Genomic DNA, 11661 nt, shown 5'->3' with positions numbered 1-11661 from the left:
ACAAATAAAAATATTAGATGGAAAGCTTAAACTAAACGAAAATTAGAAATGTCAGCCAAAAAAAAAAAAAAGAATGAGAAAAGCACATACCAAAATTATTTTAAAATTAAGTTAAGAATTAAAGTGAAATCTGAAAAATATTAAATATTCAAAATATTAATAAAAAAAAAAAGTATATAAAATACTCAAATTACACAGGTTCAGGCTTGAATTCAAAATACTTCAAACCAAAAATGTGCCAACACTGCCCCCTACTGTGCGTGTTGCAACTTTGACGTCAGAATGTTTGCAGCAGTGGCGTAAACAAGCAGCGCCTGGTTTACGGCAGCGGACAGGTCGTGAGTGAACTGTGGGCCTGAGGAAGGTTAAAGTGACTCTGAACCGAACGGTCAGTGCTTGTATTTACAATTTGAGAGCTTTTGTTTCTTACATGTGACGTTCATAAATATGCCAGCACTAATGTAAACCATTTGCTGTTACATTACATTAGAATAAACGCATTCTGCTGTATCGTTATCGGGCCTGTCGTCAGGCTAGCAAATTAGCCAGCAGCAGGACGACTATTATCAACATAGCATGTTTATTCTACACTGTTAAAGTAAAGTAAACAAGTGCAAATGTTAAATGTAATATTAACTAATTGCAGGAGCCGACAGATCGCTTTTTTTTGACGCCAGCTTATAAATGTCTCATTACTTGTCATATACATTAATAAGGTCGTTCAACAGCTCTCTTTTTAGTACCTAAAAGATTTTAGTTGAAAGCATAATACGTATCTGAAAGCATATAGCTGTAAAATACGGAATAATAATTTAGGCATGATCGCTATCAACATATCAGTAATAAACAAGTTTTGGAGATGCTCAGTAGTTGCTTATAAACACTTTTCGTTTTATTTAGTTTCACCATTAAGTCAAAATTGTCCATTCTTTTTTATGGAATATTGCAGTATTTCTTATAAACGATTTATCCGTGCAAATCATTAATTATTATTTTTTAATTCATATGCTCTCATAATCTTTAATCAGAATTCTCTTTTGAAATGATACCTCTTCTCTGATGACGTGTTTACTGGCGCGAGGGCGGGGCAACCTGTCAATCACATGTGAGCAGCAATAGCAAACCACAACGATCCAATCAAATCCCTATGGATAAAAAAAATAAATAAATAAAATTAAAAAATTAAATCCTGCCATACATCTTTTCTTATTCAGAAGCTGTTTCACTCATATAAGTCACAGTCACAATAGGGAAGAAAAGACTATCGTAACTTCTGTTTCATGCCGACTTTAGTGCCTGAAGAGTGCGAGAAATATATAGACTAAATAATGAGGTGTAATTTATTAGAACAGAAGTAAACAACTGCTTTGTTCATTGTTTTTAAACATGAATGCATTATTTTACATTAGACATTTTTGTTAAATTTCTAGAATCATGCCGTTCGTTGACCTCCAGTCAAAGCTTGGGATTAATCTGGACCAGTGGCTCTTAGCTCAGAGTGGGGAACAGCCACAGAAGCGGGCCGCTCGCTGCCATGCCTTTCAGAAGGAATGGATAGAGTGCGCCCACGGCATCGGCCAGAACCGGGCCAAAAAGGAGTGCAATCTGGAGTTGGAAGATTTCTATGAGTGCTTGCACCGCCGAAAGACTGTAAGTAAATTCGGAAATATTCAAGCAATGTATTTGAGGTTATTCACATTACTAACATAATTATCACTGCTTACAGCAACAACGCTTATATGAGATCCGTAAGCAGAAGGAGAAGATGATTAAAGAGGGAACGTACACTCCCCCTCCGCACCACTCAGGCAATGAAGAGGTCCGGCCGTGAATTCAGCAACCCCAGACCGAACATACAATCTCTTTCATCCTGTTGTACAGTTACTTCCCTGCTTATGTATTATAATATTATTGCTGTATCAACATTGTTTAATGTTCAAAAAAATAAATATAATGATTCCATGTGCTGTTATTGTCTATATATGTTATCTTTAGTGCAAATATACAATACAACTCTTAAAGGGATAGTTTAGTCTAAACTGAAAACTGTTTCATCCTTTACTTACCCATATGTCCCATATATGCACACACAGTTATACTTAATGTGTGATTTTAGCATAATTATTGTAATATATTAGTAAAACATTATTCATTTAAATACTTTTAAAGGGATAGTTCACCCAAAAATGAAAATTCTGTCATCATTTACTCACCCTCAAGTTGTTCCAAACCCGTATGAAATGTCTTTCTTCTGCTGAACACAAAAGAAGATATTTCAGTTGATGGACCCCATTGACTTCCATAGTATTTATTTTTTCCATACTATGGAAGTCAGTGAGGCCCATAAACTGTTTGGTTACCCATATTTTTCAAAATAGCTTCTTTTGTGTTTGTGAAAGAAATTCATACAGGTTTGGAACAACTTGAGGGTAAGTAAATTATGACAATTTTCATTTTTGGGTGAACTGTCCCTTTAAGTCATCCTGTGCTCTCCTTTAAGTTTCTGAGGCCCCCTACTGAGCCCTGACCCCCTTATTCAGAACCACTGATATGATACATTAAACTTGAATTCATTCTTCAGTTAGTGTGAGACCATCTGATTATCTGTATTATACTGTGGTATAATATATTCAGTCTGTCTTTGAGTCTGAATTGAATTCAACTGTCTTTAAGTGGTTTGGTTAAGCTTCCCCCGGGACAGCTTCCAACTGAAAGCTTAATATGAATGCATCAATCCATTTGACATCCCAATTACATTCCAGTCACTCTTACAGGATTAGTTATTTGGTGTGTTGGTCAGTGGGTGGCAGTAACAAACCACTATTTTTGAGCTTCAGTTACCTATGGGTGTTGATTTAAACTAATAAACGAAGCATCAATATTCTAGAGAAATTACTTTTATACTCCTGTGACATTTTCGCAAAGCCTAAGCAATCAAATAGGAATAATTGGGGGTATGGTTCATAAACTGCTTGAATAATTGGATGAGTATGGTTCATAAATTGCTAGATATTTCTGTTGAGACGCTTAGAGCAGCTCTGTCTGAGCAAAGTTCAAATGTAAAGTCGAGTACACGAGTGGAATGAAGACGTGCCGACCATCTGGGTTCAATTGAGCCTGTTTAAGGTTAAAAGCTTGCTTTATACAATTAGATGTCACTGTAAGAGCTAGTCCATTTTAGATAGTCTTTGTCTTCACGTGATGACAATCTTTCTAGAGTTAAAATTTGGCAAAGTATGTCCACAGGATGTCCACTGTTATTTTTAGCAGGGCTGCTCTGTGATGGGTTTTGTTTGATCAGTTCAGCAGCAGCAGTTAATCCTTCACTGTCACACTGAATTCCACTGCAGCTCAATGAGGACAGGCAGATTCTTGACTACAGATTCATTACAAATTATATTTTTTAAGGACAACTACAAAAAAACAAAAAAAAAAGTTATGTAATTTATGTTTGTAGGGGGTTAGTCTTGGAAATGCCACACTCTAAAAAATGCTGGGTTAAAAACAATCCAAGTTGGGTTGAAAATGGACAAACCCAGCGATTGGGTTAAATGTTTGCCCAACCTGCTGGGTAGTTTTATTTAACCCAACTATTGTTTAAAAATTACTATATAGCTGGCTTTAAATGAACTCAAAATAGGTTGGAAATTAAAAATAAGACACATAATTACTAGAGGCAACAATAATAATCAAAAGGTGAACATTTATTAATAAACAATTTAATAAATGTTTATTGTTTCATTATTCATTAAATTTATTAATAAATGTTCATTTCCAACAATCATAAGCAAGCAATAAAATATTTTTTTTTAACAATAGTTGAGTTAAATAAAACTACCCAGCAGGTTGGGCAAACATTTAACCCAACCGCTGGGTTAGTCCGTTTTTAACTCAGCATTTGTTAGAGTGTATGGCCACATTTAACTATCATGACATGCTCTATGCTGGTTTGTTGGACCTGACTGGTCTCCCATTGTGGAAAAAAAAAAGAGTCTCAGACTAGTTTAGATGCTTATTTTTCCACTGTGATAAGGGGCGTTTCCTCCGAGGAGGCAAGGGAGGCAGTGCCTCCTCAAAAAAATTGGATGAGAAAATAATAGATATTACAAAACATAAAACAACGCAAATGTTACAAAATTTGACATTAAAAAGTGTAAAAGTCACTCGTTTTTCTAAATAAACACTGTCAAACAGCGACACCCGCAAAAGGTACATCTTTGTGTCTGTGAGTGGGTGACCAGTGTGTACAAGCTTGATGACTGCTGAAAATAAATTGACTATTAAAAAGAAAAGCTGCATATTAGTTAAAAATAGTATAAATAGTATATATATTGTTGTTACTGCCTATTTTGGAATAAATGTAAAAATGAGTAAAAACACTAACTTGATGAAATTGATACTTTGCTTTAATAAATAGAACATTACATAGTGTAAAAATAACAAAACAGAATTGTATTTGGTCTCTCTTTTTATGTAATGTTAACTTAAAATTATGTAACAGGGACATAAATGAGGACTTTGCCTCCTCATTTTAAAACACCACCGCACACCACTGTGTGATACATAATGTTTTTCATATTAAAAACACATTTAAAGTTTGTGTTGAATTAACAAGAATTGATATGTAATGTGTGAAGCACCTTTTTCCATGTACTGTTATACTGAATTTCACATTGAACTGAGATTATTAGATTGAACTAATGGGAATTTTGATTGAATTTACTAGACAGTCTTATGATTTTCATATAATGCTTATAATAATGTATTATTAAAATCATCATCATCATCATTAAAGAGGGTTGGGCTTAAGGGTGGATGAAAAAGGAGAGAGTGAGGAAGAGGAGGAGGAGGGGGCTGGAGAAAGAGAGAGCGGGAGAGAAGGAGGGATATGAAAGGAGGGGAATAGACAGCCATTACCGAATCACAGTCTCCATACTGCTCCTCTGTCTACCGGATTCGGTACAAAACGGACCGAGAGTCAGTGTTTCTCTGGCCGGCTGAGAGGCGTGTTTGTCAGGATTGAGAGCCAGCGCATCCCCGCCTCTGTCACCCTGCGTGCGGTAACGGGCACTGCCGTTATACGGTAAGAAGGTCCAAATGTCCGTCGTTATTCTGTCCGACAGCCTCGGGGTGTATGTGTCTGATGATTATCGTTTTTTACACATGTGTGTCACCATCTTAGCTTTTAGTTTGTGCTTTAACGTCTCATTACTAAACGCTGAAATATCATGTAAAAAACTCTATATTTTCTACAAGCATCCTCATTTCCATTTAATAATCAAGCATCGGAAGTGATTTTCTCTATAGAGAGAGCAAGCCGAGGTGTTAATTTCTCTCGCTAATTAATTACAAATAAAGGTGATGATTTATTCATTTCACGCCCGCATGAATGGATCCTTTTCTTGTTAGCCTGTTATTCAGTGTGTTTGGACAAAGAGGCTCTGCTGCACACCTCTGTGGTCACTCTCCTCGATTTTTGCCACATTACGATCTAGCGATGTGTGAACGAATCGTTCTTAAGAGTCGGATCTTTTCAGCGATTCAATTGAGCCGGTCCACAAAACCGGACTAAATAATTCGTTCACGAATTGGACTGAATCTGGCAGAGCGGTTCTCGAATCAGCAAAACAGTGTGAGAATGTTACAAATAAAACGCATGAAATGCGGTTATTGACATTTGGATATTTGGACAAAACAGACTTGGTTTTTAATAAATCATGATTTACATGTTAATCATGGTGGTTATAGTAAACTAACTTTAATAATGTACATTCAAACATTATATTTAGGTTTAATTAAATGATTTGTGAGCTGAATCGTGGATGCCACAATTATGTCATGACGTAAAAACGCAGCTGAATTTGATTCATTGAAGAATCGATTCGCAAAATGTGTCGGATTTTCCATCACTATGCAGTAGTAGAGGTAGCTACGTGTTGAAAGAAGGGGCGTTCCTAGGCAGATATTTATGGATCTATGCACGTCTTTCCCTTCAATGGTGAATATTCATTCATTGATCTCTTCCAGAGATGACAGAGCGAAACGAACAAAAGGCTTGTGCTCAATAAGTTTACATAATCACAAGCATTCCTGGTCTAAAGTGTGAAAGTACAGAAGGTTGAGTGGGTAAAGGCTATTTCTAACAGCATCCACAGATGGTTTCCTGCCCTGTGCTCCTGTAGAGATGCACATACACCATGTTTGCCTGCTGTGTGAGTGTAGCCATTCTGCTCTTTTGCTTCACCTCATTTACAAATATACATTTAGAAGTTATCAAGTCTAAAATTATGGTCCTGCGAGACCCGGGGCAACACCTCTTGCAGTTTTTGTGATGTCCAAATAACAATAAATGACATAACAAATATTGGAAATAAAGTCACAGCTGCGAGAAGTCAGAAAGCTGCGATTACGACATTAAAGCTGTTCAGAGGCACTGATAATATCTCTAATTTCTTCATTTACATCACATTGTGGCTATAATCACTAGCACACATTCAAGCATTGTTCGTATATCAACATCGGTTTTACATCTCAAGGTTTCTGACGGTTAGAGTCCTCGGGCACTGGCCCCATTGGCCTGGTTTGTAATCCATCCTTGATCTGATCAAATGGGGCTTATTGTAGCTACTGTCCTTGGCAAACATGCAAAACCACAAAAAAAATAGGACAAATAGTGTCTGTGATTGCGGCGTGTCTTGTGATTTCTTTAATAGAGATGATATTTTACCCAGTAATCAAATTGCTACTCTCTTTGCAAGCAGGTTTCCTCATTTTAACACTTTGCATTTGTCTGTCTCTGGTGTAGGACATGTTTCCAGGTCAGATTTGTTCAAATAGATCAGTGGTTCTCAATTGGTGGGTCGTGACCCAAAAATGGGCAACAGCAACAGATCTTTTCTGTGGGCAGCAAGGGAAAACAAAACTATAAGAAAATGAATCTACACTCTTAAAAATACAGGTTCTTTATCAAGGGGGTTCCATGCAGAACCTTTAAATGGGTCCTTGATTATGATTTCACTATTTTAACTTTAGTTAGTGTTTAATATTGCTGTTTGAGCATAAACAACATCTGCAAAGTTACGACGCCCAAAGTTCAGTGCAAAGGGAGATATTTTCTTTAACAGAAATACAGAAATTTAAGGACTACAACAAAGGCTGGTAGGGACTACAACGAGCTTCTTCCCGGGTTGGTGACATCACAAACCCCAACATTTACATAAACCCTGCACCAGCGAACATGCAACAAAGGGGGTGAGGCCATGTTGAGCTGCTTTAGAGAAGAGGAAGAGTTGTAGCAGATTGTTGTTGACATGCCGTCATTTTACGCCAGACTGCTTCACAAATGAGGGTCAATTCAGCGCTGGATTTGCACAAATGATTAACATGACGGCACATGCTGGTCGATGAGTTGAATCAACTCCACAGCAACTACATAAATTTATCCACTAACCATTCAGAAACGTCCAGTTGCATTCTGAAAGTTGTCCGTCAGTGTCTGACTCCAGTTTGAACAATGTAAGGCTGAACACCGTTACTGACAATCGTCATTTTGGCTGTGTGAGATTCTCCAGCTTTGTTGTTGTCGAGCAACTGAAGCGTGAGCTTTTAAAGCTCCGCCCTCTTTTGGAAAGCGGGCCGGGAGCAGCAGCTCATTTGCATTTAAAGGGACACACACAAAAACGGCGCGCTTTTGTTCACACCCAAATAGGGGCAAATTTGACAAGATATAATAAATTATTTGTGGGGTATTTTAAGCTGAAACTTCACAGACACATTCTGAGGACATCAGAGACGTATATTACATCTTGTGAAAAGGGGCATTATAGGTCTCCTTTAACATCCATGGAACCTTTACACTGCACAAAAGGTTCTTTATAGTGGAAAAAAGATTCTTTAGATTATTAAAATGTTGTTCACACATCAAGAAAAAAAAAGGTTCTTTTCAGAACTATTCACTGAAATGTTCTTTGGGAAACCAAAAATGCTTCTTCTATGGCATCACTGTGAAACCCCTCCTTTTAGACTTTTTATTTTTAAAAGTGTAAATGAAAAAACTTACATATAATCTTGCATAGGATAGCAACAACGCTACTACATTAAATATGGGTTCAACTTCACTTGCAACAAGAATAAACATTGTTTGTGCTGACCATGTCATTTGTGGTAAATTAATACATTTTAATAATTGTTTTAAGGATATTTTTGTTGTCGATACTTAACATCCAATGTAAAATATGGGTACTGAAGCATAACCAATTGTGAGCCCCTAATATATAAAGGCATAAACTGATGCTCCAACATACAGAATGCATGACCTCATGCATTACGTCCAGATTAAATGTCACGTTTACTGTAAGAACTAATACCTAAATGGCCACAATGCTCTGAATAATGCAAAGCCGTTATTCATTGCTATGATAATATCCCCTCCTCCATTGCTGTTCCCAGCAAGTGTCATTATTGAGTGAGTGTGTCTACAGTGATGTGTTAGTGTTACTCATAGCAGATGCTTCTGTCCTCATGGGTGAATGCACATGAGCATATCTTTGCACACATTGTATAAACACCAGCAAGAGAACAAATGCCACCAACCTCTGTTCCACAAACTTATCATCTCTCTCGAAGGGAAATGGAGCGGTGGTGCAACATTAAGGCTGTTCTGAGACGTGCTTGGCGAACGTTGTGGGAAGCCCGGCTCTTTGTGCAAATGCAAAGCTAGTTGCAGAGAGACTTTAAATCAACACAACGGCTCTCTGTCGGTGCATTGGGTGCATTCAGCTGTCTTGAACATACTTAGTGTGGTGGTGGGAAAGAAATTAATGATGAAATAATGAAAAAAAGAGCAGTATTTTCCTCCATTTTCCTTCACAGGCATAATGACATAGCAAGGTTTTGAATACAGCATTGCCTCTATTTATATCTGTTGGCTGCCACTGAACCACCATGCTGTCAGGCAACAGCGGGATGGCAAAAAGATCTAGCTTCAGCAACATGGTTTCTAGTGAACTTGGTCCTGCTTTTTAGAAGCAGTAAAGACTGAGCTTAACATATCTGGTTACATGCAGGTAATGAACACTTTCTGAAATAAATAAATGAATTCCAGGACAGACTTGTTCACATCATAAAGTAGAACATTGTGTTTATATATTTGTCATATTTGTATCCAAAGCAAACTGCATTGCAATGCTCTACAAGTTGCTCTTGAAGCATGTTACATAATATTATACAAATAAAAAGTTAGATTTTGAGTAAGAACTAATACTAAAATAGCCACAATACTCTTTGTAATGAAGAAAAAAGATTAATCAAAAGTAAAAAATAGTCTTTTATTATTTTAAAATGTATAATGAAATAGAAGTAGTAATATTTGAAAAAAAAAAAAATCGAAAGTAAAAATAAAAAATACAAATACATTATCATAAATATTAAAAAAAGTAATTTGCCATGATCTTTTATTATTTTACTATTTATTAAGGAAATAGTAATATTAAAAAATATATTTAAAAAATAATATAAAAAAATAAACAATTCATGATATTTTTAAAAGAAAAATGTTATAAAATATTTATGGTTACACCCACAATGTCGCTTAGGACTCCTTTTTTTTTTTTTTGTGAGCCCCCTGTCCCCTCGGCTCAATTTGTAGGCTACACCATAGAAAACCCACTCATCACAGGGCATGGGACAACATTCCTGGTTGTATCCCCCGACAATGGCTCTGGTTACACCACATTTCTGGAGTCATTAAATCAAAGCATTTGTCAAAAATTATATAAAAGTTTTTAAAAACCATATGACACTAACACAAATACAGAGGTAACATTTCCAAGAATTTGACGTGCATTTTATACTAAATTTATTTAAGCATATATTTTTTTTACATAATCTTGGGCATCTTTATTTGTCATTGACTCAGGTAATTTAGTTGATTAAGAAATTTAGCAAATAATAAAAGAATAAAAATATAATAATCAGTGAAAATCTCTAAATACAGTTGCAATATATAATGCTGTCTCAGAATAGCCATAGCTCCCCTTTCAAGCCTTTCATGAATGACATGAGTATTTTGAAAAGGGGAAAGTGAATTATGAATTATATATTTTCAAAACAAAACTTGGATGCACCGATAACCGATAATTCTTTATATTTGAAAGCCGATAAGCGATATATTAGCCGATAAATCTAAATCAATATTTTTATATAATTTTTCAGAGCCTAATTACAAAAACAAAAGTCTTCTTAACTTTAATCGTAAAAGCCATATCCCAAGCACACAATTATAATGTTTTCATTATAATATTATGTACCCTGTTAAAAAAACAGCATATGCTGGTTATGTATGTTTTGAAGCATGGCAGCTGGTTTGAACTGGTTTATGCTGGTCCTTAGTTGGTCATGAGCTCGGTTTAAGCTGGTCCTGATCTGGAGTTAGTTGCTTAGGACCAGCTTAAACCAGCTCATGACCAGCTAAGGACCAACTAAGGACCAGCTTAAACCAGAACATGACCAACTAAGGACCAACTAGGACCAACTATAGACCAGCTTAAACCAGCTCATGACTAACTAAGGACCAGCATAAACCAGCTCAAACCAGCTGCCATGCTTTAAAACATATCTAACCTGCATATGCTATTTTTTTCAACAGGGAAGTTTGTGCCTGACGAAGACCTGATGGTCGAAACGTTGCAATCAATACTTTTATGGAGCAGTTATATCAGTGTGTGGACATTACGTTTATTTTTTGCTTTAGTTTGGAAAGGGGAGCACATCTTGCACTGAGCTCACTTGTATTGATGAGTTCAGCTCATGTGGAGTAATTTGACGGACAGGAAGCTTCTCCAGCCCCCATGGGTCCCATTCCTTCCAGCTGATCACAGAGGAAAGCACATCAGAGAGGCCTGGCCCAGCCAAATGCAATGACCAATACTGATCAGGACCTGTTTTAATAGTACCGTGACTGAAAACAGAGTTCGATCCTTCTGCCACTTTTCCTTTTCATCATCATTGTTAAAGTGAGTCAGCGATGCTCACCAGAAATCCAAAAGCATCTGCCATCATCTCTTTTACTTTCATTTTATTGCAGTGTTCATGTTCTCAGAAATCCTGCCTTATTTTGTACTCATGTTCTCTAGTAATAGTACGTTGTCCTGAATAGCCCTGTGGGTGATGAATTATACATCTCACATATTATATAGAGTCACATGCTTCTGTCTTGACCTTATTTCTGTTTCCCTTTTTACCCTGCCACCCCTCATATCCCTCCTCCCAGCCCCCTGGTGAGATGTCTTCCTCGGACGAGGAGAGCCTGAGCGAACGTTCATGTGTGAGCGAGCGTTCGTTCCGCAGCGAGAGGTCTGGAGGCTCTCTCTCGCCCTGTGCCCACAGCGCAGCTGGGCCCAAAGGGGACACTCTGCCATGGAACCTATCGAAACATGAGAGACGCAAGCGCAAGAGCCAGGACTCAGTGCTGGACCCCGCGGAGAGGGCGGTTGTGCGAGTCGCAGGTAAGAGATTGGACTGTGAAAGTGAGAAATGTTTGTTCAGAAAGTGCTCTTCAGTATTTAAAGGGATAGTTCACCCAAAAATTGGAAATCCATCATTTAATTTCAAAACTGTATGACTTTCCTTCTTCTGAGGAAGATATTCAGAAGAATATTTCAA

The 11661-nt window shown here is 37.0% G+C and overlaps 2 protein-coding genes across 8 annotated transcripts in view; both read left to right on the top strand.

Moving 5' to 3' along the window:
• The first annotated feature begins 247 nt into the window (after positions 1–247).
• Positions 248–1962, top strand: ndufs5 (NADH:ubiquinone oxidoreductase subunit S5). The gene is made up of 3 exons (XM_051872315.1): positions 248–388; positions 1431–1650; positions 1727–1962. Exons 2-3 carry the CDS (start codon positions 1435–1437, stop codon positions 1829–1831), a joined length of 321 nt encoding a protein of 106 aa, XP_051728275.1. The 5' UTR covers positions 248–388; positions 1431–1434; the 3' UTR covers positions 1832–1962.
• A 2930-nt stretch (positions 1963–4892) lies between these two features.
• Positions 4893–11661, top strand: part of macf1a (microtubule actin crosslinking factor 1a) — a 182457-nt gene continuing 175688 nt past the window's right edge. For 6 of the 7 annotated variants that reach the window (XM_051872300.1, XM_051872301.1, XM_051872303.1 and 3 more), the window contains exons 1-2: positions 4893–5083; positions 11270–11504. In XM_051872300.1, coding sequence (XP_051728260.1) covers positions 11282–11504 — 223 coding nt within the window. In that variant the 5' untranslated portion in view covers positions 4893–5083; positions 11270–11281. The remainder of the gene's footprint in view (positions 5084–11269; positions 11505–11661) is intronic. The other variant, XM_051872302.1, reaches the window with a different exon arrangement.

The sequence above is a fragment of the Ctenopharyngodon idella genome, chromosome 19, assembly GCF_019924925.1.
Source record: "Ctenopharyngodon idella isolate HZGC_01 chromosome 19, HZGC01, whole genome shotgun sequence".
Classification (NCBI taxonomy): domain Eukaryota; kingdom Metazoa; phylum Chordata; class Actinopteri; order Cypriniformes; family Xenocyprididae; genus Ctenopharyngodon; species Ctenopharyngodon idella.
The sequence above is the reverse complement of the archived record's forward strand: the minus strand, read 5'-3'. Positions and strand labels throughout refer to the sequence as shown.